A 27,419-nucleotide genomic window follows, 5' to 3' on the forward strand; every position below is an offset into this window, starting at 1 on the left:
AGTAGCAGTGCTTCGGCTGTAGCGTACTTCCACCCAATATAGTCCCAGTCCCTAGTCTTAATCTGCATTTTGCTATTTGTACTCGTTGTGAACACGCAGGCCACAAGAAGTAATTAGGTTTTGTTTTTGTTGTTGTTGGGTCACTTACTCGCAACATGCTAACGGCAACAAAGGATTACATTCACTACGCTAAGCTAAGCTAGCGGTGACGGCGGCGGACTAAGACAATGCACGCACTGAGACAAAAATGCATTTGCCCACCTACACAAATATAGAGGAGACGGTGAATGACCCTATTACAACAAACGGTGGCGTGTTCCTTTAAGGTTTCCTCCTCAAGCTTTAGCCCACTTACAACAGAGCAGTAACAAAAAGTAAAATAACACTGACAGTAGCAGGCACAATACAAATGTTTCTTCATATCAAATACATGTCATATATCCACAGAATACGATTATAAAACTGTGCCCAACACAAACCAAAGTTTCTAGTCTAGCCGTACCGTTTTTTTGTTTTTTTTTTGTTTGTTTTTTAATCCAGGTTACACCCCTGTCGTGTCGGGACTACACAAAGCAAAGACAGCACTGAGGTCTGAAAGCATTTCTTTTTTTTCTTTCCTGCCATGACGAAAAAAAACTTGCTACTTTCTCTTTTTAACCAGTTTTCCCCAGACAGACACCCCTCACCGTACCCTGTTAACTGTTCCTTCTGCTTTAGCACAAGCTGGACCCCAGCAGTCTGCCTCCATTTCTTCCAAGTTTTATCAAAAGAAATATAAGGGGACACCCGTCAAAGGGGACTTGTACATTAAAAACCTAACTTTCTAAAGGGTTTACAGTCAATGTGACAGGAAACCACGTGTTAAATGACGTCAGATTCACCAGGATATGTATGAAGATAACATCCTCAGATTCACAGGGAGAGTTATGCTCTGCTTGGGTGCTTTGACTCTTAAAGGGAGACTTACAAAAGGTAGAAATAGCAAATAAAGAGACCCACAGAGAGAAATGGCATACATGTTGGCCTTATCTGTTGTTTTCCTGTCTACAAGTAATGCCTCGAGAACAGTTTTCAAAGGTTAGTGAAGGATAAACAGTGATGGGTAGCTAAAAAAGTCCTGTGCCAATAACGAGGAAGGCATTACAACTCCTCTACGTGGTCGTGTGGTTGAGGTGGAGGAAGTGGAGGAAGAGGATGTGGGGGAGGGGGGGAGGGTGCATTCACAAGCCTTGTTTGGCCAGAGAGGCGGACACCTGGTCAGCCAGCGTGGAGAGCTGCGGAGAGTCGGCCATGTTGATGCTGCCGGAGGAGGACACGGTGCTGAGCTGGTGGGGGGAGTCTTCCAGAGAGATGATCTCAGCGCCGTGGTCAGTGCGGGCCTTGGCCACCTCACGGAAGTTTAGTTTGTGGCTCTCAATCTGCGGGCAGATGGAAAGGAGAGGTCAGACACGCTGCCTGGGCGACGTGCAGGGCCGGGTGCTGTAGAGCGCCCTCTGCTGGGCCGAATGATGCACTCCACCTGATCTCGGCTGCTGGATTACAAAATGTCCCAAACACCATTTCCTCACATGTACCTTTAAAGTTTACTATAAGTTTATGACATTTTATAACGTTTTAGGACTTTAAGCAATGATGTGTAACAAATGTACATTAATAAAGGTTTTACTGTTCAATTATTATTTCTTATCAAAACTTTTTATGATTTTTTCTGCATACTATACTAAGACTTTTTATGATTTTTTCTGCATACTATACTAAGACTTTTTATGATTTTTTCTACATACTATACAATGACTTTTTATGATTTTTTCTACATACTATACTATAACTTTTTTATGATTTTTTCTACATACTATACTATGACTTTTTATGTTTTTTCTACATACTATACTAAGACTTTTTATGACTTTTCTACATACTATACTATGACTTTTATGATTTTTTCTACATACTATACTAAGACTTTTTATGATTTTTTTCTACATACTATACTAAGACTTTTTATGATTTTTTCTACATACTATACTATGGCTTTTTATGATTTTTTCTACATACTATACTAAGACTTTTTATGATTTTTTTCTACATACTATACTATGACTTTATGATTTTTTCTACATACTATACTAAGACTTTTTATGATTTTTTTCTACATACTATACTAAGTCTTTTTATGACTTTTTTCTACATACTATACTATGATTTTTAATGACTTTTTTCTACATACTATACTATGACTTTTATGATTTTTTCTACATACTATACTATGACTTTTTATGATTTTTTCTACATACTATACTATGTCTTTTTTATGACTTTTTACAACATACTATACAATGACTTTTTTATGATTTTTTCTACATACTATACTATGGCTTTTTTATGACTTTTTACAACATACTATACAATGACTTTTTTATGATTTTTTCTACATACTATACAATAACTTTTTATGATTTTTTCTACATACTATACTATGACTTTTATGATTTTTTCTACATACTATACTAAGACTTTTTATGATTTTTTCTACATACTATACTATGACTTTTTTATGACTTTTTTCGACATACTATACTATGACTTTTATGATCTTTTCGACATACTATGATTTTTCTTCAACTTTTGTTGGCACACTATACCTTGACTTATTTATTTAATCTTTTATTCAACATACTATACTATGACTTTTTTAATTATTTTTTTGGACATACTATACTATGACTTTTTTTTGACATACTATACTATGACTTTTTTTTTCAACTTTTTTCGAACATACATACTATATATGACTTTTTAATGACGTTTGACATATATACCATGATTTTTTTTATTTTTCCAATTTTTCGACATACTTTATTGACTTTTTTTTTTTCTTTGATAATTATACTTATGACACTTATTCATGACTTTTTTTTCATAATTATAATTTTGATTTCACTTTTTTGGACATACTATACTATGACTTTTTCATGACTTTTTTCGACATACTATACTATGACTTTTCTTCATCTTTTTTTTTACATACTATACTATGACTTTTTATGATTTTTTTTTAACTATGACTTTATGATTTTTTCTACATACTATACTAAGACTTTTTATGACTTTTTTCTACATACTATACTAAGTCTTTTTATGACTTTTTTCTACATACTATACTATGACTTTTTAATGACTTTTTTCTACATACTATTCTATGACTTTTATGATTTTTTCTACATACTATACTATGACTTTTTATGATTTTTTCTACATACTATACTATGACTTTTTATGATTTTTTCTACATACTATACTATGTCTTTTTTATGACTTTTTACAACATACTATACAATGACTTTTTATGATTTTTTCTACATACTATACAATGACTTTTTATGATTTTTTCTACATACTATACTATGACTTTTTTTGATTTTTTCTACATACTATACTAAGACTTTTTATGATTTTTTCTACATACTATACTATGACTTTTTTATGACTTTTTTTCTACATACTATACTATGACTTTTTATGATCTTTTCTCCAATACCTTATACTATGGTTTTAGTGATTTTTTCTACATACTCATACTATGATTTTTATGATTTTTTCTACATACCTTATACTATGACTTTTTTATGATTTTTTCTACATACTATACTAAGACTTTTTATGACTTTTTCTACATACCATACTCATGACTTTTATGATTTTTCTACATACCATACTAAGACTTTTTATGATTTTTTTCTACATACCTATACTATGACTTTTATGATTTTTTTCTACATACTATACTAAGACTTTTTTGATTTTTTTACATACTCATACTCATGATTTTTATGATTTTTTTCTACATACTATACTCAAGACTTTTTATGATTTTTTCTACATACCTATACTAAGACTTTTATGATTTTTTCTACATACATTATAATTACTGCCTTTTATGATTTTTTCTACATACTATACCATGACTTTATGATTTTTTCTAACATACTTATACTAAGACTTTTATGACTTTTTTTTCTACATACTTATACCTTAAGTCTTTTATGACTTTTTTCTACATACCATACCTATGTCTTTTTTTTTCTACATACTATACTATGACTTTATGATTTTTTTCTAATATACCATACTTATGACTTTTTGATTTTTTCTACATACTTATACTATGACTTTTATGATTTTTTCTACATACTTATACCTTAAGACTTTTTATGACTTTTTTTCTTACATATTATACTCATGACTTTTTATGATTTTTTTCTACATACCTATACTAAGACTTTTATGATTTTTTTTCTACATACTATACCATGATTCTTTTATGATTTTTTCTACATACTCATACTTATGACCTTTTATGATTTTTTTCTACATACTATACTAAGATTTTTTTATGATTTTTTCTACATACATATACTCATGACTTTATGATTTTTTTCTACATACTATACTTAAGACTTTTTATGATTTTTTCTACATAATTATACTTATGACATACATTCAAGACTTTTTTTACTTTACATACCATACATGACTTTATGATTTTTCTTACATACTATACCTAAGACTTTTTATGACTTTTTTCTACATACTAAACTAAGTCTTTTTATGACTTTTTTTCTACATACTTATACTAATGACTTTTTTTCTACATACTTATACCTATGACTTTTTATGATTTTTTCTACATACTATACTATGACTTTTATGATTTTTTTCTACATACTTATACCTATGACTTTGTATGATTTTTTCTACATACTATACTATGTCTTTTTTATGATCTTTTTTACAACATACTATACAATGATTTTTTATGATTTACATCTATACAATGACTTTAGTTTTAACATACATCGACTTTTTTATGACTTTTATGCTTCATACTATAATTTATAGATTTTTTTGTTTCTACATACTATACTATGACTTTTTATGACTTTTTCTACATACATTATACTATGACTTTTATGATTTTTTACATACTTATACTATGATTCTTTTATGATTTCTTTCTACATACTATACCTAACTTTTCATGATTTTTTTACATACATATACTATGACTTTTTATGATTTTTTTCTACATACTATACTATGACTTTTCATGATTTTTTTTACATACTATACTAAGACTTTTCATGATTTTTTCTACATACTATACTATGACTTTTTATGACTTTTTTCTACATACTATACTATGACTTTTTATTATTTTTTCTACATACTATACTATGACTTTTTATGATTTTTTCTACATACTATACTAAGACTTTTTATGACTTTTTTCGACATACTATACTATGACTTTTTTCGACATACTATACTATGACTTTTATGATCTTTTCTACATACTATACTATGGCTTTTATGATTTTTTCTACATACTATACTATGGCTTTTATGACTTTTTTCGACATACTATACTATGACTTTTATGATTTTTTCTACATACTATACTATGATTTTTCTTCAACTTTTGTTGGCACACTATACCTTGACTTATTTACGACTTTATTCAACATACTATACTATGACTTTTTTTTTTGTACTTTTTTTGGACATACTATACTATGACTTTTTTTGACATACTATACTATGACTTTTTTTTCAACTTTTTTCGACATACCATACTATGACTTTTTAATAACGTTTTTCGACATATATACCATGACTTTTTTCTATTTTTTTTACTTTTTTTACTATAGTAGTACTTTTTTTCCGACTTTTTCGACATACTCTATGACTTTTATTCAACCTTTTTTCGACATACTATACTATGGCTTTTCTTCAACTTTTTTGGGCCACTATACTATGACTTTTTCATGACTTTTTTCGACATACTATACTATGACTTTTTTGTTTTTTTTCACTTTTTTTGGACATACTATACTATGACTTTTTCATGACTTTTTTCGACATACTATACTATGACTTTTCTTCATCTTTTTTTTACATACTATACTATGACTTTTTTCAACATACTATACTATCACTTTTATGACTCTTTTCAACATACTATACTATGACTTTATGATTTTTCAACATACTATATTATGACTTTTTATTAATTTTTTCCACTTTTTTATGACATCTTTAAGCAATGATGGGTAACAAATGTCCATTAATAAAGGTTTCCCTGTTCAATCTGAGTTCTGTTTTAATTTCTTATTAAAAGTACTGACAGACACTTTGTTTTTCAACATACTATACTATGGCTTTTTGTCTCTTTTTTGAAACATACTATACTATGACTTTTTTCGACATGCTATACTATGAATTCTTTATGACTTTTTTCAACCTGCTATACTATGAATTTTTTTGACATACTATTGTGATGAAATAATTAAAGTTAACATGCTAATGTAGCTAAATACCAAAATGACATTACTGAGGGGTTTATAGGAACTGTGGAATAAATATAGAAGTGCAATGGTATTCATTTCAATATGTGTGTGTAAGCTTCATTAGATAATCAATGGTGCTCTTTGCAATATGTGTGTAAGCTTGTTTAGATCATTACCCTCCCTGTTAACACACGATGAGCTGGTATAGACAGGTTGCATCAGTATGCGACAATGGAAAAGTACAAAAGGCCTGAAAACAGGATGAGAGCCATAGGTTGGGAAACAACTGTTAGAAGTGTGGTCATGTGACAGGTCATGTAAGAGCTGCATGAATTATAGGGACGCTCCTCCCTGTGGGAGCGACTGAAGAACCAGTGGACCACGAGAGCGCTAAGAGGCGTAGACACGCCTAAGCGCCAACAATGGGCCAATAGGACCTGGCCCCCGCCAACCAATGGGAGGCGACACCCCAGAGTAGAATAGTATATTAACTGTCTGAATTAGGAAATCGGGGCCATTCTGCGGAGCTCCAGGGTGAAGTAGATGGCTCACATCAATGTGTGTCTTGTAATCCTTTTGCCTTATTACTTATAATAAATAGAGATCAAATGAGAGGAGCTGTCGGGGCTTCTGTGACTTCCTCTCAATTAAAGAACACAACACTATAATATGAATTTTTTCGACATACTATACTATGACTTTTTTATGACATCTTTAAACAGTGATGTGTAACAAATGTCCATTAATAAAAGTTTCCCTGTTCAATCTGAGTTCTGTTTTAATTTCTTATTAAAAGTTCTGACAGACACTTTTTTTTGACATACTATACTATGACTTTTTGTCTCTTTTTTGAATTTTTAATGACTTTTTTCAACATACTATACTATGAATTTTTTCGACATACTATACTATAACTTTTTATGACTTTTTTGACATAGTATATTGTGATTTTTTTATGACTAGTTAGACATATTACTAAAACATACTATACTTTGACCTTTTTTGGACATATGGCTTTTTTATGACTTTTTTGACGTTCTATACAATGACTTTTTATCTCTTTTTTTAAACATACTATACTATGACTTTTTAGGACATAATATACAATTAAAATACTATAGTATGAATATTTCCAATATACTATACCTCGATATTTTGTAGTATAAACAGTATATGATGTACAACTAATGAATAAAAGTTTCCCTGATCAATGCAGGTTATGTTTTTATTTCTTATTAAAGGTTATGACAGACAGACCCTTTGTGGACAAGCTCTATAGTTCTGTGCATACCTAAACATCATAAAATAAACCTTTGTTGACATACTATACTATGACTTTCTCTTGGACATCTGACTGAAAATAATAATATATATATCTTGATGGGAATCAAACTCCCAACCTAAGACTCTCCAGCTAGTCTTCTAACAGTCTGAGCTATAATATCACAGCATAGTGTGTCAAAAAACGTGATAAAAAAGTCATGATGTAGTATGTCGAAAAAGGTCATAGTATGTCGAAAAAAGATTAAAGTATAGCTCTTGATGGGAATCAAACCCCCATCTTCTAACACACTAAGCTATACTGAACATAGTATAGTATGTCCAAAAAAGGCATAGTATAGTATTTCAAAAAAAATCATAAAAAGTCATAGTATAGTATGTTGAGAAAAAAACATAAAAAGTCATGGTAGCTATAATAAACATAAAAAGTCACAATAGTATGTCGAAAAAAGTCAGTCTAGTACCTTGAAAAAATCATATAAGTCATAGTATAGTATTTCGAAAAAAGTAATAAAAAGTCATAGTATAGTATGTTGAAAAAAGTAATAAAAAGTCATAGTATAGTATGTTGAAAAAAGTAATAAAAAGTCATAGTATAGTATGTTGAAAAAAGTAATAAAAAGTCATAGCATAGTATGTCGAAAAAAGTGATAAAAAGTCATAGTATAGTATGTCGAGAAAAAAACATAAAAAAGTCATGGTAGCTATAATAAACGTCACAATAGTATGTCGAAAAAAGTCATAGTCTAGTACCTTGAAAAAATCATATGTCATAGTATAGTATTTCGAAAAAAGTAATAAAAAGTCATAGTATAGTATGTCGAAAAAAGTAATAAAAAGTCATAGTAAAGTATGTCGAAAAAAGTGATAAAAAGTCATAGTATAGTATGTGGAAAAAAGTAATAAAAAGTCATAGTATAGTATGTCGAAAAAGTTTTAAAAAGTGATAAAAAGTCATAGTATAGTATGTCGAAAAAGTCATAGTATAGTATGTTGAAAAAAGTAATAAAAAATCATAGTATAGTACGTCTAAAAAGTTTTAAAAAGTAATAAAAAGTCATAGTATAGTACGTCGAAAAAGTTTTAAAAAGTAATAAAAAGTCATAGTATAGTACGTCGAAAAAGTTTTAAAAAGTGATAAAAAGTCATAGTATAGTATGTTGAAAAAGTCATAAAAAAGCCGAAAAAAGTCATAGTTTAATATTTCGAAAAAAGTCATAAAAAGTCATAGTTTATATTTCGATAAAAGTGATAAAAAGTCATAGTATAGTATGTCGAAAAACAAAGTGTCTGTCAGAACTTTTAATAAGAAATTAAAAAAGAACTCAGATTGAACAGGGAAACTTTTATTAATGGACATTTGTTACACATCACTGCTTAAAGATAAAAAAAAAGTCATAGTATAGTATGTTTAAAAAAAGAGACAAAAAGTCATAGTATATATAGTAAGTCGAGAAAAAATCATAAAAAATGACATAGTATAGTATGTCGAAAAAAGTCATAGTATATTTCGAAAAAATGCTAAAAAGTCAAAGTATAGACATACTATACTATGTATCATAGTATAGTATGTCTAAAAAACATAAAATAGTCTAGTGTGATTTTCACCAGGGACATCTGACTAAAATCATTAAATAAACAATAAGCTCTTGATGGGAATCAAAGTCCCAAGCTAAGACTGCCCCAACCAGTCTTCTAACAGACTGAGCTATAACAATCACAGGTCAAAAAACATCATTAAACAGTCATAGTACAGTATGTTGAAAAAAGTCATAAAAAGTCATAGTATAGTGTGACTTTCCCTTGGACATCTGCCTAAAAATAATTAGCTCTGGATGGGAATCAAACTCCCAACCTCAGAGTCCTTAACCTTTCTTCTAACAGACTGAGCTATAACATCACAGTACAGGTAGGTGAGAAAACTCCTAAAATTAATAACGAGTAGAAAAAAGTCACAGTATAGTCAAATAGTATGTTGAAAAAAGTCATAAAAAGCAATAGTATACAGTATCTCGAATAACAAGTCACAGTATAGTATGTCGACAAAAGTCATAAAAAGTCATAGTATAGTATATTGAAAAAACATAATATAACTGTATTTGACATACTACACTATTACTTTTGTTTTCTGAAAATCTTAATGACATACTATACCAGGGGTTCTCAAAGCTTTGTTGACTGAGTGCCAGTTTAGGGAGCCAGCTGTTATAGCACCAGATTAATATCCATGGTTTATGTATCGGTGTAATGTTCAGGTGTGTGTTTTATGTGTTTATTAGATTTTTTTTATACCCTTGAAACCTGTAAAAAGTTAAAAAAACAAAGTTTCAGAAATCATTGCGCTGCTGTTTAAAGCGGCAGACAACACACAGCTCACAGGTACTTACAGGAGTCTTCAATCTTTATGAGGGGGTTCGTCAAGATGGGTGTGATGGGTGCTGAAGGGACAGTCTGAGGTGACTGAGGGGGGGTGACAGCGGGGGAGGGGATTGAGGGGCTGTCTGAGGTACTCCCTTCTGCTTCCTTCCCCTTGTCCCTCTACAGAGGAGCCCCCGCAGAGGGAATGGAAAAGGGCATGCAACAAAAATACACGTGATGGCATCAACAGAAATCAAAAGGCAACTTAACCAAATGAAGAAACACAAGATAGTGACAACAAATCAATAACTTATAAAATGATCAAATCAGCTGGATGGAGAGGAACAAAAGGGAGAGAAAAAAAAAAAAATCAGCGAAGGAAGGGATGAGAGATGAATGACTGTTTTTTTAGCCATTAAAACGGCTGTTTCTTTGTGTGAAAGCCTTTGAAATACAAGTGTTGATGATTTCACTTTTAAAATCTAAGATCACGTGCTGCATATTGGGTTATAAAAAAAGTCCAAAATCAAGAATTAGCTCCTGAAAAGTTTAGGTTTTGGAGTGAAAGCTGGTGCAGAACAAACAAGGTACGTTTGGTTTCTGTAGGGGACATTTTCCTTAATCACCAACCAGCCGACTAATTAAAACGGTTCGTTCTATTTGAGCGCCCGGGTAGCTCACCGGGTAGAGCGTGCGCTCATATACAGAGGCTTACTCATCGCGAGTTCGATTCTGACCCGCGACCCTTTGCTGCGTGTCGATCCCCCCCTCTCTCTCCCCTTTCACGTTTTTTTTTCTCTTATTATATTTATTGTGACCAAATCACTAAGTCCGATTCCTTGTATGTGGCAATAAACCTGATTCTGATTCCATCCTGCTAAATTACATAATGTTATTATAACAAGAAAAATATAAATGTTGTATAAATTGCTGCATTATAAATGCACTAATACTACATGTTAGTTTCCTTGATACAAATATTATTGCATACTATTTTTTTATTGTAATAAATAATCTTCACTATAAAGACTGTAGTTTACGTGCTACTTTTTCATACTATCTTAATTTTAATTACTATATATAAATGTCTCTAAAGGATCTGTTACTCATGCTGTGTTCAGGTACTGCAGGTTTTTTCTAAAAAGAAAGAGACAACTAAACTCTCCATCTATGCAGATAAAAAGGCCATGCAACCAGCAGATTTGGCAGGACATGATAACATGAAGAAGAGCAACCCTAAAAATGAGAAAGCCTTAATCTAGTGGTTGTAACATGGAGTTTGGTTGAGAGCGGGATGTTTTTACCCTTCTCTGTCCCCCTCCGGGGACGTGGCCGATGTTGTCCAGAGAGCCGATCTTGGACTGAACTTTGAACTCCAGCTTCTCATTTTTTATCTCGATGTTTCCACCACCTGATGAAAAACAGAATATACAGCAACATTAGGAATAAGTTGAAGAAATACATATAAAACTACATTTTTTTTTAAATATGGATAAGAGGCAGGTAACTTAAAAAAACAAACTAAATAAAGTACGAGACCAGAGGTGGAAGACATCCTTAAATCTCTTCTTTTTTTCTGCCTTTAACGGATAGGAGAGCTGGATATACGAGAGTGGATAGAAGGAGGAAAACATGCAGCAAATAGTCACAGGTCGGACTCGAACCCTCGACCTTCTGCTCTACTAACTGAGCTAACCCAGCCATCTTTAAAGTGAAAGCACTAATACAACAAAATTTTTTTGTTTAATAAAAACACAGACATTATCAATTATTTGGACTAATAGTTAAGATCCGAGGATGTTGAGTGGATCACAGTTTATGTCAAAATTTCTTTTCTTTTTTGAAATGCTATAAAATTGAAAAAAGAAAAACATTCAACGGAAGTAATCATTAATTTTACCTGCGGAGAATGTTTTATGGCTTCCATACAACATACATACATGCATCCATGTTAATTTTGGGCAATTTGGTTGTAAGAAAGCCATATTTCTGATATAAAAACTATGAAAACGGGTCAAATTTGACCCGAGGACAACGCTAGGGTTAAGTAAAAGCAGAGCAGTATTATCAGCAAAGTGTACTTAAAGTATCAAAAGTAAAAGTACTAGTTCTGCATACAGTACTTGAAACACAAATGTACCTGGCTTATGACGAATGTTGGCTTTCGATCCACATTTCGACTGAACGTTGGTCAGATCGATCTTTTTGTGCACAATCTGAACCTGTGAAGGCGACAAAACAAGAGAGCACACACACACATGCAGTTTTTTAATTCTAAAGTTGAAACACACGTCACTCTAAACTCTCCGTTTACATGCTACTACAGAGGAAGTGATGCTAGACGCTGGCCTGTTAGTCTTCTACAGCTGTTACCAGGAAGGAAACACAGATCACAAAAAACACGGAATCAGACACGGGAAGACAAACTGGGTTAGATGTTAACGTCTCGTAGTCCGTGGTTGTTTTTTTTGATAAAAGAAAGGCAGAAAAATGATCCTGTTTCTTGTTAAAAGGTCTTCATTAGGGATGTAACAATACTCATCTCACAATTCGATACGATTTTAAGTTCACGATGCGATTTCTTTTAACAGAATGACTGAAAAATATTCCTTGATTTCTATAAACTGCGCAAAACTACAGATGTGTCCTCTTATCAAAAGTGCAAACTGAAATTGTATTTCATCACATAATAATTAGATTGCTAAAACAAATCCCACATCAGAATAACTAGATGAAGAGAAAACGATCTCTTTAAACAATCCAACTAAGATGTAAGAGTAAAAAATCATGTTGTTATAATATTTAATGTGTATGGGAGTGTGCTCCTATCATATCTAATGACCAGATCATGAAAATATGTTACTGAAGCGTTTTGTAAGAGAGAAAGAGAGACAGAGAGAGAGACAGACTGAGAGAGAGGGAGAGAGAGAGGGACAGAGAAAGAGAGAGACAGAGAGAGACAGAGAGAGGGACAGAGAGAGAGAGAGAGAGAGACAGGGAGAGGGAGACAGAGAGAGAGAGAGGGATAGAGAGAGAGAGAGGGAGACAGAGAGAGAGACAGGGAGAGGGACAGAGAGAGAGAGGGATAAAGAGAGAGAGAGGGACAGAGAGAGAGAGATAAGGAGAGAGAGGGAAAAGAGAGAGAGAGAGAGAGGGGGACAGAGAGAGAGAGAGAGGAGAGAGGGGACAGAGAGAGAGAGAGAGAGAGCAGAGAGAAAGAGGGAGAGAGAGGGACACACAGAGAGAGAGGGACAGAGAGAGAGGGGAGAGAGAGAGAGAGAGAGAGAGGACAGAGAGAGAGGGACAGAGAGAGAGAGAGAGAGGGAGAGAGAGGGACACAGAGAGAGAGAGGGACAGAGAGAGAGAGAGAGGGAGAGAGAGGGACACAGAAAGAGAGAGAGACAGAGAGAGAGAGAGGGACAGAGAGAAAGAGAGGGAGAGAGAGGGACACAGAGAGAGAGGGACAGAGAGAGAGAGGGGGGGACAGAGAGAGAGGTACAGATAGAAAGAGAGAGGGAAAGACAGAGAGAGAGAAAGAGAGGGACAGAGAGAGGCCAGACAGAAAGAGAGAGAGGAAAGACAAGAGAGAGAGAGAGAGAGGGGGGGGAGAGAGGAGAGAGGCCGAGAGGAGGACAAAAGAGAAGAGAGAGCAGGCACGAGGAGGAGGGACACAGACAGAGGCACAAGGAGAGCGGAGAGTGAGACACAGAGGGAGAGAGAGGAGAGAGCGAGAAGGAGAGAGAGCACAGAGAGAGAGAGGCAGAGAGGACACAGAAGAGTGGAAGAGAGTGGGACAGAGAAAAGAAGAGGCAGAGAAAGGAGCGCCCCCCCCCCCACCCACCGCAGGAGAAGAAAGAGAAGAGAGAGAGAGTGGAAGGTGAGAGAGAAGGAGGAAGGAGAGGGAAATGAAGGAGGCAGAGAGAGTGGAGGGAGATGGGAGCAGAATACACGGTGGAGCTCTGTATGGAGAATATGAATAACTGAGGTCACAAAGGAATGAACCAAATACACAATGCAAACGGGACCCTTAATACCGTAATATTCACGCCCATGTCAAAACACACGACATAAACAACGCTGCAGTCTGGTTGGGTTTTGGCGTATACCAGCCTTGTGCAACAAAAATCACGAAAAAATAAAAAAAAAGTAGTTTTATTAATGGAAGGAGCCTGTAAAAATGGAATGGAAGGCCGAAACGGACCCGCTGGCATAGACGCTTTGTTCTTGTGGCCAGGTGGGGGTAGCTTGTGACCCTCCCGAAGAGATTGTAGTAGGAGAGTAGACCGAAAAAAAGAGGGGGAGGAAGGAAGGAACGAGGCCCAAGAAGGGCTTTTAGGCCTGTCAGAGCCAGGAGCAGGCACATGCGCACAAAAGTGGCCCCCCTTGTTTAACCTTCTTAGCCGTTGTCCAACCCCTCTACCGTTAAGACACAAGCGCTCTGGCCCTGGCGCCCCCGCAACAGGGACCATATGGACGGAATGGAAGGGCCGGACCAGAGAGGGCTGAGAGGCTTCGGTTGTTTTAGGGTGGAGAAATTGGTTTATTGGTGATTTTTTTTTTTTTTGTTATTTATTGGTATTTGTAGGCCTTTTTCAGACACGAAATGAAATGGAATTTTGGAAGGAAAGTAAGGGAGGGACACAGAGGGGAGGGGCACACAACGGAAGGGGACGGACAGAGGAAGGAACAACGCCGGCGCGCCGGTAGAAACCCAAATGTGCTCCTGCCAACGGCCCCGCCACCGCAGGCAAAACCAACACAACGCTAGCGGAGCTAAGCCGCCGGAAAAGCTGCGTGCCGCTGCAAAAAGCCTCAGGAGGAAGTTGTTTTGGTGGAACGAAACTCAGATTGCCAGAAGCTAGCTTAGCGTCTGGAACCTGCAGAGAGAGGAGCAGAACCAGCAACAACAATCCACAGGAGGAAGGCACGCCCGGGGCGCGGAATGAAGGGAGCCCAGGGATGGAGGGAGAGAGGGAAAGGGGGCGGGGGGGGGGGGGGGGGGGGGGGGGGGGGGGGGGGAGGGAGCGAATCCCAGGCAACGGAGAGAAGACTAGTGTACATAGAGGAAACATACCTTAATAGATAATGGGTGGAAAAAAACAACTATCTGGATCTTGCAACTTGAGGATCAGTTTGAATAAAAACACACACAGGATTCATGCATGTTTGGTTTTTTTAGGGGCCAGTTTGGGAAGGTGAAACTTTCTGATCACAGTCAACCCGACAAGCACAGATTCAACAGAGTTATCAAGCTTACAGAAGACCATGAGCATTACATAACACTGTTAGCTGGGACAGTAGAAGCACTGAGAGCACCAAACCAAAAGGGGGGGAGGGAGGGGGGGGTTGAGATCATGTATTTAAAAAAGCGAGAAAAACGTAACTAAAAAATAGTCAAAAAAAGCGGCAAAAACTTCAATAAAAGGCGACAAAGTCTTCAAAAAAAGTGTAATTATTGTTTTTATTATGGATTCATCTGCAGATTATTTCCTCCATTATTGGATTGACTGTTTGGTTTGTAACGATTCTAAAAAATAGTGAGAAATGCCGTCATCTGTCAAGTTTATTCAGTTTATTGTCATTAACGAGAAGGAAAAAGCAACAAATCGCCAATTGTAACAAAACATATTAAGCCAGAGCTCTTCAACAGGGGGTACAGGACCCCTAGGGGGGTCCTCAGAGTTACTGCAGGGAGGCCCCAAATTGTTGAAGACCCCTGATATAAACTCACATGTTTTGTTTGTAAATTATTAATCTCTACAGTAACTCAAGCTATCAGATAAACGCAGGAAAGTAAAAAGTACAACATTAAAGTCGCTTAAAATAAAGAAAAGTACAAGTTACATAAATCATCATTACATAAATAAAATCTGGTTTAGTGCTGTTCTAGTCAGTGGTCAGTGCGATATGCTCATGCTTTTTGTATTAATGATAAAACTGTTAATAGGAGGTGTTATCAGTGTTGGGGGGATCAAGGTCAGGAGGGCTGAACACACACGGGGAGGTGTGGCGTGCACGCTGACATCCTGCTCCTCTGTGAAGATGCATTCAGCAGAAGCAACAGGAAGGTTTTTGGCAGTGGCTGCATACCTGCAGGCTGCCACGGGCCCAATCCCTTTTTCTACTCACATTTCCACCACCCGGTACATGTTTTATATTATCTTTGGAGCCACATCGGGACTGCACATTGCTTAAGTCCAGCTTCTTTTCAAGAATTTGTACCTGGAAGAGTTGATATGAAAGACAGTTATCCTGGAGGAAAGTGACAGCAGCGGAGCTGCGAGTGAGGACCAGAGCTGCAGACGAAATGAGATGTTGGAGGGACCAGTTCAAGGCTCACATACTATTTTGGCTACTAAAAAGCATGTTAGTGCGCAACCTTAGACTGGGCATTACTGTAGTGCCCGTTCTGATCAAGGAAAAGTGCAAAGCTGGGAAAGTGCAGGAGTAAGAGGAAGAGAGCGGTGCCCATCGGACTATGGCACCCCTGTAATGACTGTGATAAAGGCGTCTGTACCACCAATAATGTATCTGTACTGTGCATAGAAATAATCCCGTCAGACTGAACTGTGTCAGAGTCATCGTCTGTGTGAGCTCAGAACAGAAATGAAAATAAAAGGGAAAGTATTTCCTCACCTTGCCTCCGCCGGGCGTGTGCTTTATGTTGTCTTTAGATCCACAACGAGCTTGGACGTTAGCAAAGTCCACCTTCTTATCCAGGATTTGGACCTGCAAAAGAGTGCGAAAAGAAAACATAAAATGGAAATTAAAATCTTTTAGGAAATTAAAATGAGAAAATGAGCTTCAGCAGGAGGAGGATCAGCCCAAAAAGGAGGAAGTAAGACGTTTATTAGAGCTGCCATCCATAACTTTGTATGTTTGTCACACTCGTTTGATTTAACCACTGCAGATAAATATATCACTATATATATAATAACATGTAAATGTTACAGATGCAAACTTTAACACATTAAAGCAGTGGTCTTTTGGTGAAAGGCACCTTGAGCTTTTAGGCGAGTTAAAGCAGCTTTATTTCTATAGCACATTTCAGCAACAAGGCAATTCAAAGTGCTTTACATAAAACACAGTCCCTCCAGAAAAAATAATTCAATGCATAATCAGCCAAAGTCCACATATTTATGCGGGGGGGGCCGCATTTTTTCAAATACGCCGCACTTTCGGCGCATAAATTGCGGGTTTTCGCGCAAAATATGTGGGGCTTGCATGATTTCATAATCCCTGTATTTTCGTTGCAAAAAAGTCACATAATATATCTCAGCAGAAAGTTGAAAAATGTTGCGTTTACTTCACACAAGAGCAGCCATTTTCCCCTGTTGCCATGGGAACTTTATGAAATGACGTCATTACGTGACGTGAAAAGCAGGGTGTTGGGGAAATCTTTTTTTTTTTCTCTTTTTTATCAAACCGCAATTTTTGCAAGTTCCCACAATTTCATCGCATAAAAATCATATAGCATATTCCATCCCATTTTTTAAGAAAACGTGCCGCATAATCAAGGATTTTTGCCCTCAACAATCACAAAAAAACTCTGCATTTTTCTGGAAGGACTGAAAACATTAAACATTTTAGAACAAAAGAAGAAAAAGTAGCTAAATGTTTCAGATTCCATTCAGAAGTCCATCTTCTGATCATGGTAATGTAAAAACTGGGAGCACAAATAAGAGAGCACTGTCTTCTTTTTACACCAAAAGTTGGTTTAGATGATCATAACTGCAGAGATACTCAAGAGTCTGGCGTTGAGTTCATCCCTCAGTTACTCACATTGCCGCCACCAGGTACATGTTTCATATTGTCTTTGGAGCCACACTTAGACTGGACATTACTATAGTCCACCTTCTGATCAAGGATTTGTACCTGGAAGAGTGAAAATGTCAGCTTTTAGATTTGTGAGTGCAGACGATGGTTGGACACATGAGCTGTACCATAATTTCACAAATATCTATATTTTATTTTAATAGATTAAACTGTTATATACATTCCTTAAATTAAATTAGTGAATAGAGACAATACACCAGAAAAAATACATCAGATTTCATGTAAAATTAAATTAAATTAAATTAAAGCTACAAACTGTAATTTAATTATGAAAATGACTGTATTTTTACAAGACATTATTTTCTGTTATTTTACAGTTGTTTTTGGCGCCCCAGCCCTGGAATATTACCATTTCTTACAGTTTTTTTATTTACAGTGTACACTGACACACTCCCACTAAAAGCACACTGGACTGTTGTGATCAGACAGCTGTGGGACGCTAAATGAGACGAGAGATTGTGTATTAGTGGACCTCAGGATCTGCTTGTTGAGGTTTAAATCCTCCAGTGAAAGGATTTCTGCCTCTCTGTAGTCTGCAGAGCGGACTACAGCAGAGACTGTATGATGTGCACTCAGTGTGACGGCCGGACTCGGAGTCAGGTTACCTTCCCGCCTCCCGGCTGGTGCTTCAGGTTGTCTGTGGAGCCGATCTTGGACCTGACGTTCTTCAGGTCCGGCATGGGCGCCGCTGCAGCCAGAGGGGCCGGCGGGCGGGTCTTTAGCGAGCCCGGGGATTTGGGCGTGGAACGCACCACCGCGATCTTCTTCACTCTGTTGGCCTCGGCCGCCGCCTTCGCTTGGCTAGCGGGAGATTTCGGAGTGCCAGGGCTGCTCTGTCCACTCCCATCTTAAGCAATCAGAGAGGCGGCGAGTCAGAGGTTTTAACAAGTCAAAGCAGTCGTGGACGAAAGGAAAATGATAAATGATAAATGAAAATAAAAACAGACGAGGAGCTCTGCCGGCTAAAAGCTGGCCAAGTTTGATCCAGTCCTGGATCAGACTGTGGCATCGTGCCTATGCGAGATTAAAAATGATCGGTAACACTTTACTTGAAGGTATCTACGTAAGAGTGACATGACACAGTCATGAACACATGACACATGAACCCTAACCCTAACCCTAACCATAACTTGTCAGGACAAAAACCGAATGACACTTACTAAAAGAAGCGTTATGTCATAAACGTTTATGACTTGTTCATGACAGTGTCATGTCACTCTTATGTAGATACCTTCAAGTACAGTGTAACCAAATTATCTCTAATGATTAGCTTTGTCTTTTTTTTTTTTTTTTTTTTACCTTTTCCATTTTTTGGAGTGGGAGGTTTCTTGGCACTAGCTGTATCACAAAAAATATGACACATCATAAATAAGTAATCCTTAAATCTTACTCCTTCTAAAATCACATAAATGAAAATGAAACAAATTTAAATGAACATGCAAAATAATTCATCATAAAGTGTTCCTTCCGTACCTGCATGAGCTGCAGTTCTGGCAGAAGATTTGGCTGCTGGAGACTTTGCACCACCCAGACTCTGAAAATCAAAAACACAGCCGAAAAGTTATTTAGTTTTCAGCAGAGATGGGCTTTTTTTTTTATCTCAGAAAGCTGCTTTTATTCAAATGCAATAATCACACAAATTATGATGATGATATACAATCGAGCAACGTAAATTTTGAACATGAAGCCGATAAGATCTAATCATTGTCATGTTCTCAAGATTTTTTATTTTATTTTGATAATTTGATTTGATTTGCAGATCTCAAACTTGTATATATGTGCCTACATAGCCAGGCTGCTAGTGGTTCCTCTCAGAGCTTTGGGTTCTGTTTCAACCGTGTGACGTTTGTGTGAACACAAACCGAACCTTATGAAACCGACTATAGTGTGAAAGCAGTTTAATTTCATATGAAAAGGATTTAAAAACACAACTTAATTTTGGATGTAACTCAAGGCCCGTGGGCCAAACCCGGCCCCTCGCAAATTTAGATCTGCCCCACATATCAATTGACTGTGGGTTCACAACACATTTTGGCCCGTCTAGTTGAGCGCCAAACCAAAGAGACAAGAAACTTTTCAAGCTGTAATTACGCGAGACTCAAAGCAGAATTTGGGCAGATTTGCCGACTTTGAGAGTTTTCATATTCAGGTTGCTGGGAGTCGGCTGTGTGGTAGCTGCTTTTAAAAATGTAATCTTTGTTTTGCTCAATTTGCTAAACTCTATGATGACATTGGAACTTTAATGGCAACCCTATTAGGGCTTTCTGTCGACCAAATAATCTATATGAGACATGCAATAATACAGTCAAAAATGATGCACTTTTTCAATTAAATAAAAGCATGTCAATAAACTCTACATGTCTGGCCCTTGATGTGATTCTCATTTTCCAGTGTGGCCCTTGGTGAAGTTGAGTTTGACACCCCTGATCTAAAAACATAAATATATATATATAATTTGAGGTAGGCAGAGACCATGTTACAGACATACTGCAGCACTTTCGGATATGCTCATGTTTTTTTTTTTTTTTTAAATGTGTCCAAATTCAGACCTTCAGGCAAAGCAAGCAACTTCCCTCTTAAGAAACTCTGGATCTGACTGCCTTGTGCATCCATCCGTCGTCTCTAACAACCTGAACTCAGCTCAGGTCTGCACTCTCAGCTGTACTTACTCCGGGCCCCGTGCTGCTGGCTTTAACGGGGATGGAGCTGGGGCCGTTTCGGGAAGAAGCGTGTGTTTTGTTGCCCCTGTCGACCATGGATGGTCGTTTAAGGGAAGAGGGTGGTTTGGTCTTTTTCGTCAGGAGGAAACAAATGAATAAAAAACAAACAAAAAGTTCTAATGACAATGAACATGAAAACAGAGGAATGATTTAGAAATGAAAAATGATGGGAAAGAATGATGTGAAAAGGGTTATTCTGGTTTGTTACAGCTTGGGTCTTATTTTCACAGTCTTGGTTGTCGTTTCTATCAGTTGTTAAAAACTTTGCACTTGACAAAGTAATTGTTGAGATCTGGGAGTACAGCAACACCACACAAGCAGTTACAGGGAAAGAAACGCGCAACAAATGCTCCAAAATGATTCATATATTCAACTGCTACCGCTAAAGCTACACTTTGGTTAGGTGCAGGCACAACGCTAGATTACCCAGATTATCTAAATCACTTTATTTGGAGGTAAAACTAAAAACCAAGCACAAAAAAAATCCCTCATTGCACAGGAAAACGTGTCTGTGCACAACTGCGTTTTTCTCTTCCACATACTTTTGTCTAACCAGGAGATTTACAGCGTTGTAGTACTCGAGATTGGTCTTGGTCTCAAGGCCACTTTATGAAGGTCTCGTCTCGGAATCGACCGCAATTTTACTCGGTATTGTCTCGGCCTCAGATAAAGAGGACTCTGCATTTTATTTCAAGCCCGGTTAAGACTAGCCTGGTCCTACCAGAATCTGGTACATTAGCCTGGTCCTACCAGACTCTGGTCCATTTCATTGGTCCAGAGAGTCTGGCCTCTCTACATTAACAAGTGTTAACTTCCTTGAAGGCGGGTACTCTGTTGAAGTTTAAAACTATTGGATCTGCCCAGAGCCACTCTGGATCTGCCATAACCAATCGCTAACGTTTGGTCGTGACGTCGGCTTAGCATCGCTAGCCTTAGCCTTAGCCGACTCCTTCACCGCTAATGGAGCGAGCTGGAAAATCAAACTGTTCCTGAACCCTGTGGGGAGGAGGGCCACGACATCATTGCCACCAACACAACTCAGCAAAGATTGGTCTTGCTCGGGCTTTAACTTCTGGATATTCGGCAGCGTTGCCACAACGGACCGAATGGCTTCGCTCGCATCTTTCTCCGCCGCCATTACGGAACTAGAACTCAAACTAGCGCACAACCTCAACGTCACCGTTCTCAGCCACTCCCTCTGATCGCTGATTGGTCCGGTAAAGATTTGGCCGGACAAAACCCAACAATATACCGTAATCCCAGACGGAGTACTGAAGGAAAATTAAAATTGAGCGGAAGTACGTAGGAGGGCGGAGCCAGGCTAGGTTAAGACCACAAACCACAGTTTAGGTGGTCTTGACTACCACGCTGCTGTCTGATCTTCTGACTGAATGTTTTTTGCTCCGTTGTTGCCATGTTTCCAGATCAACGGCAGCCTGGATGCCAGACGAATTTAAAGTTCGGTCTGGACTTGATCCGTTGTGGAGCAACTACGCTCCAACCAGAGCTGTTTGGACCAATCAAATTGTCAGGGGGCGGGCTTCATACGATGATGGACAGATGATCAACAGTAATGTAATCGACCACGTCACCAAAGAGAGCTTGGGTTGAATTTGTTTACAACAAAGATGGCTGCCGCTGGAGAACTGAGATGTGTAGATTCCGCCATCGTGTCTGTTATAGAAGATATCGACAGCGCATTCATTATAAAAAAGGAACAGAGAACCGCGATCTAGGCATTTGTCAATCGGAAAGATGTTTTTGCCGTCCTTTGTTTTTTGTCTTAAGTGTTTGTGTGTATTTTGCGTTTGTGCGTATGTGTGGTTGTACTGCTGCCTGTCTTGGCCAGGACAAAAAGAGATTTTTAATCTCAATGAGTCTTTTCCTGTTAAATAAAGGTAAAGACCTTCCTCTTTTCTTTGTGTCGGCGTTCTAACCTCCGGTGGATTTGTGAGGACTGTGGTTAACTGCTCCTCAGATCTCTGCAGGGTAAATCCAGACAGCTAGCTAGACTATCTGTCCAATCTGAGTTTTCTGTTACTACTTTTGAACGTACACATGTTCCACCAAAACAACTTCCTTCCTGTGGCTATTTAGCAGAGGCACCGGGGCCACTTGCGCCGCTTAGCGCAGTCCAAGACGTTTGTGATTGGTTTAAAGACATGCCAATAAACCAAAGCATGTTTTTCTCCCATCCAGGAACGCTGTGTGGACTCGCCTGACCCTCCCCCGCAGCGCTGTGGACGGTACAATAACCGATAGAAAAGATGGACAAAGCTACAAAAATATGTTTCAAGTTGTATCAAACCAGAATTATCCCTTAAAAAGGAAAATAAATGGTGATAATGTTTCCGGCCACGTACCTTATCTGCAGAGCCGTTATCCATCTTTGCTTGAGCTACGGACGGGAGAGAGAAGCAGACTTTAGATTTTTTATAGTTTAACATCTTTCATTTCTTCTTTATTTCCACCCAGGTGAGACTTTTGCTAACCAGTGTGTGCCTCAACACATTCGCATGGCAAAGAAACCAAAAACGAAATGAAATGTTGGTGATATGCAGCATGCATCGTGATACAAAGTGCTTGTGGAAAACCACAAAAAGTGTATTTTTTTTTTGAGGGGGGGGGGCTACATAACCAGCAGAGTGAGCAGAAATGGAGGAACAAAAAGTGGGGAGGGAGGACAACAAGCTTCTCCTATGTCCAATAGAAAAGATTTGGAGGTAAAGTGCAGCATAACATACAGTAGAAGCTGCGTTGTAAAAGAAAGAAGTGGAAGGAGTTAACTGAAGAGGACTCTGAACTGGTGAATAGAACAACAAACAGACCTTTGAAAATAGCGACCGGAACCAAAGATTTTCTGGCAGGAGAGCTTTGGGGGGGAGTTTTCTGGAGCTCAGCGGTACTGGCGGTCTGCGCCACGCTCATGCTCCTCATGTCTGAGTCATTAGAAATGTCAGGCTTTGAATAGCCGGCCCTGTGTGACGCTGAGTCACTGCTGCTGTTTTCAGTTGCCGTGTCAGATGGCATTTTGGTTACAAAGCTATCCTTCTCGGAAATGTTCCTACTGCTGCAAAGATCTGAACGAGAGTCAGGGTGTGACAGAGTTTGGGCGTGTTGTGTTTCTCGGGGGATGTTTTGGGACTTTGAAGCTGCTCCATCTTGTTCGGAGACCGGCTCCTCCTCTCCCTGGTTGACCCACACGCCTCTGTGTCCGATGAACGTCAGGTCTTCCAAAGCCGCGCTGCGAACCAAAGACATCCCAGACAGATTGGTCATTTCAGCCAGGCACTCGGAGGCGTCGAGGCTGATCGCCCGCTGAGAATCCACAGCTCCGGTCCGCTCAGGGCTCTCGTCCAGTCTAATGTCCGCCCCGCAGCTGAGGTCTTCAGAGGCCCATAAAGACTCACTTAGCCTCTTCCCACAATCCCCCACCGCCTCATTTTCTGGGTCCAAGGAGCAGGAAGTTCCCGAGAAGTCAACGCCCGCCCCAGCGGCTCCGTCTACGCCAGGATTTGATCCATCACCCGCAAACGCAAACTCACTGCGGACTCCTGGAGCGCTAGGCTTCGCTAATTTGTTTGGGAAGCAGATGAATGATGACATTTACAGCACTTGTTTTCCATCTCCCCATTTAAAAAACAAAAACATGATGAAAGAAGGGGAACAGAACTGGACAACTGACGTCTTTTTTAATTTTAATATTTTATGAATCAGAAAAAAACGGCGAGCTATAAAAATGTGAAGATGCAAGACGTGATCAATGGAGGTTCGCAGGAAAATAAAATGAGATGGAAATGGAAATGGACATTAATGCATCACACTGGGCCGACAACAGATGATGCATTCCAGTGAACACACTGAACAACAGAGTAGGGCTGGGCAATATATTGATATTATATCAACATCAATATATATATACGAGGCCAGATATCGTCTAACATTTTGGATATCGCAATATCGTGATATGACACACGTGTTGTCTTTTCCTGGTTTTAAAGGCTGCATTACAGTGAAGTCATGTCATTTTCTGGACTTACTTACGGTTTTATAATTTGCCAAGGTATGCACATTATTGGTGATTATTTATCAAAACTCTCATTGTGTAAATATTTGTGAAAGCACCAATAGTGAACCCTTCAATATCGCCACGATATCGACATTGATGTATTTGGTCAAAAATATCGTGATATTTGATTTTCTCCATATCGCCCAGCTCTACAACAGAGCACTATAATATTCTTTTTCATTGTAAAAAAAAAAGTGATTAAAAATATGAAATAAAGTCTTTGTAAACTCTAAATAATAAATGCGGTCCCCCCCCAGAAAACCTCGGGACTTTTGGAAAAACTATAAAAAGTGTCTGGAGTCTGGAGAGTGACCCCACCACAACATTTACAGTGATAATTAAAAGAATACATATTCAATTGATACAATTATTTAGCATTTAAAGGATGTATTTAAAAAAAAAGAAACTCAGACAAAAGTTTTAGAAAATCATAAATTTGCTATTTAATAATTATTTTTTCAATAATTATGTTTCGTCATTCTGCCTTTAAATTATGAATTAATAATTGAATTTTAAGTTTAAATCACAAGATGTACTTAAAAAAGGCTTTTGAATATTACTTTTTGCTATTCCATGTAGTCATGGGAACTGTAAATGACAAGTGTAAACAAATTGAATCATTAAAGCTTCGCTAAACAATATTTTTACATTCACAATGGATCAAATTAAACAATAATAATCATACTAATCATGAACTGTATGGAACATTAAATAGGGAAGCTTTAGAAGTGAGAGTTAAACAACTTTTAATACATTGATTTTTGCATTTCTATTTTAAAATGAAATCATGAGGTCATTTAAAGGCATAATGAGGAAATAGAATTATTAATTGGCTAACTTAATGATCTCATAAATATCACTTTTACTTTATTAATACATAATGCAACTGCAAACATAGTTAATTAAACTAAAAGTACCTTTTTAAATGGTTGAATTAGCTTTGATTAAACCCCCGTAAGAGTCTACAATTATTCAGAAGATTGCGGAGAGCAGCTCTCTGTCCGCCTGGAGTTATAATATCTGTTCATATCTGTCTCCTGCGGTAAACAGAAACGGTGGACGCGCGATCGATAAGACATGAAACAGCCTACCTGTTGAAGCTGCTCCTCCTGCTGCTGCGGCACGGACATGATGAGACAAACGGAGAAAGACATTAGTAATGAGTTTCTGTCATTCGTGACGGATTAATACACTCGCTAACCGCAAAGAAATCAATACAAAAGCACACACACACACACACACACACACACACACACACACACACACACACACAGCATGTCTTCAGTTAATGCAGAAAGCCCAGAGCAAATAACTGTTATGGAGCTCAATATGCAAACAAGCAGGTTTCCACCAGGGTGACGCGGTGCAGCAGCAGCTCACCAACGATGTGGCCCTGCTGCTGTTTTTAACATTATTCTGGCGTTCCCCGCGGCCGCCAGCGTCTGTTTAACAGATCACTGGAGTCTTAAATCTGCCGGCGGTTTGGCACATTCCCTTCATTCGGAAATAGACAGGATGTAACCACCTACTTATTTAAAAAAAAAGAACATGTTTGAGGCTGTTTATGATCATGTTGCAGTTCTGAAAGATGCAAATTATCAACCGTGAGCGCAAGCATGAAGAAAAGAAGAAGAAGAAAAAGAAGCCAAAGAACAAAAACACTCTGTTTTCAATTATGATGCTGAAAGAAAAAGATAGTAAGCTTACTTTTACAAATCAGAACAAACGGGAGAGCAGCTTTAATCATAAAATTTAAAGGAATAGTTCGACATTTTGGGAAATTTGCTTTCTCAAAGAGGAAAAAAGATCCCACTCTCATGTCTGAACATACAGACGTGGACATGAGCCAAAATAAGAGGTCAAAAGTACACGTCAAATTAATTTCTCCCAAATAAGGTTTCTGTCATTTTAGGTAGTTCTTATCACGCTGATGTTTGTTCAAGTGTTAATTTTTCTGATGAATTTGGTTTTAGTAGTTATTTGATGCTATAAAAACTGGGTGAAACGTCATGATTGACAGCTGGGCGGAGGTATGGGCAGGGCTTCGATACCGGCGGCTCCATCGCCCGATCAATACTGCGCAGACTCTGGCTCCCAAATAACAAGATGGCAGCGTCCGTTTTCGAGAGATTTTGGCTTCACTTTTGTACAGCGGGAGGAAATGGAGACATGTCGTCCATCTGTATATAAAGTCTATGGTTATATCTTGTTTATTCAATCTGCACAAAATCCCAAAGTGTAAAAAACAACAAGTTGAGGTTTCCTGGATGGGCTATCTGTCGGAGTATTTCTTTGTCGCCTGGCAAACTCAAGATGACGACATGAGTTCCTGAAGTTACAGCAATGAGATAATCCGGAGACACGAGAGTGGTGTCAATCTTCTGATGCAAGAAAGTGAATATATTTCCCAAAATGTCAAACTAGGAAAACAACCAAACGCACAAGCAGCTGAGAAGAGGCAGGCGCTTAAAGACCGGAGGCGTACCAAGCTGCCCCGCGTCGTCACATGAGGTGCTCTCTAGATCTGAGAGCTCGGGCACTTCAGCTCCGCCTTCCTCTGCAGACGCCTCTGCTGCAGGATGAATGCATGTCAGTCAGAGAATAAGAATAGTTCAACCTTAAATCTGTCCCTAATCTGACCGCCTTTCCTCGGGTTTACTCGGCTAAATCTGCTCTGAAACAACCCTGACCTCGTGTTGTGGTATTTCTCACGTTTGCGGGAGCTGTTTAACGCAGTGGCTCCCAAAACTTTTTCATGTGAAAGACCCCTGAAGTGACACAAATTAGAGCATGGACCCCCCATTTGGT

General features: G+C 37.7%; 1 protein-coding gene across 27 annotated transcripts in view; it reads right to left on the bottom strand.

Moving 5' to 3' along the window:
- Nucleotides 1–512: 512 nt before the first annotated feature.
- Nucleotides 513–27,419, bottom strand: part of LOC120550765 (microtubule-associated protein tau-like) — a 37,938-nt gene continuing 11,031 nt past the window's right edge. For 4 of the 27 annotated variants that reach the window (XM_039787570.1, XM_039787582.1, XM_039787575.1 and 1 more), the window contains 13 exons: nucleotides 27,097–27,183; nucleotides 25,703–25,726; nucleotides 23,371–24,114; nucleotides 22,906–22,940; nucleotides 20,492–20,611; nucleotides 19,296–19,356; nucleotides 19,122–19,160; nucleotides 18,428–18,669; nucleotides 16,623–16,715; nucleotides 16,116–16,208; nucleotides 12,127–12,208; nucleotides 11,291–11,397; nucleotides 513–1,418 (listed from right to left, as the gene is read on the bottom strand). In XM_039787570.1, coding sequence (XP_039643504.1) covers nucleotides 1,221–1,418; nucleotides 11,291–11,397; nucleotides 12,127–12,208; nucleotides 16,116–16,208; nucleotides 16,623–16,715; nucleotides 18,428–18,669; nucleotides 19,122–19,160; nucleotides 19,296–19,356; nucleotides 20,492–20,611; nucleotides 22,906–22,940; nucleotides 23,371–24,114; nucleotides 25,703–25,726; nucleotides 27,097–27,183 — 1,925 coding nt within the window. In that variant the 3' untranslated portion in view covers nucleotides 513–1,220. Of the gene's footprint in view, nucleotides 1,419–10,015; nucleotides 10,167–11,290; nucleotides 11,398–12,126; nucleotides 12,209–16,115; nucleotides 16,209–16,622; nucleotides 16,716–18,427; nucleotides 18,670–19,121; nucleotides 19,161–19,295; nucleotides 19,357–20,491; nucleotides 20,612–22,905; nucleotides 22,941–23,370; nucleotides 24,115–25,702; nucleotides 25,727–27,096; nucleotides 27,184–27,419 lie in introns of all 27 variants that reach the window. The other 23 variants (XM_039787571.1, XM_039787583.1, XM_039787576.1 and 20 more) reach the window with 14 other exon arrangements.

Source organism: Perca fluviatilis, chromosome 21 (assembly GCF_010015445.1).
Source record: "Perca fluviatilis chromosome 21, GENO_Pfluv_1.0, whole genome shotgun sequence".
NCBI lineage: Eukaryota > Metazoa > Chordata > Actinopteri > Perciformes > Percidae > Perca > Perca fluviatilis.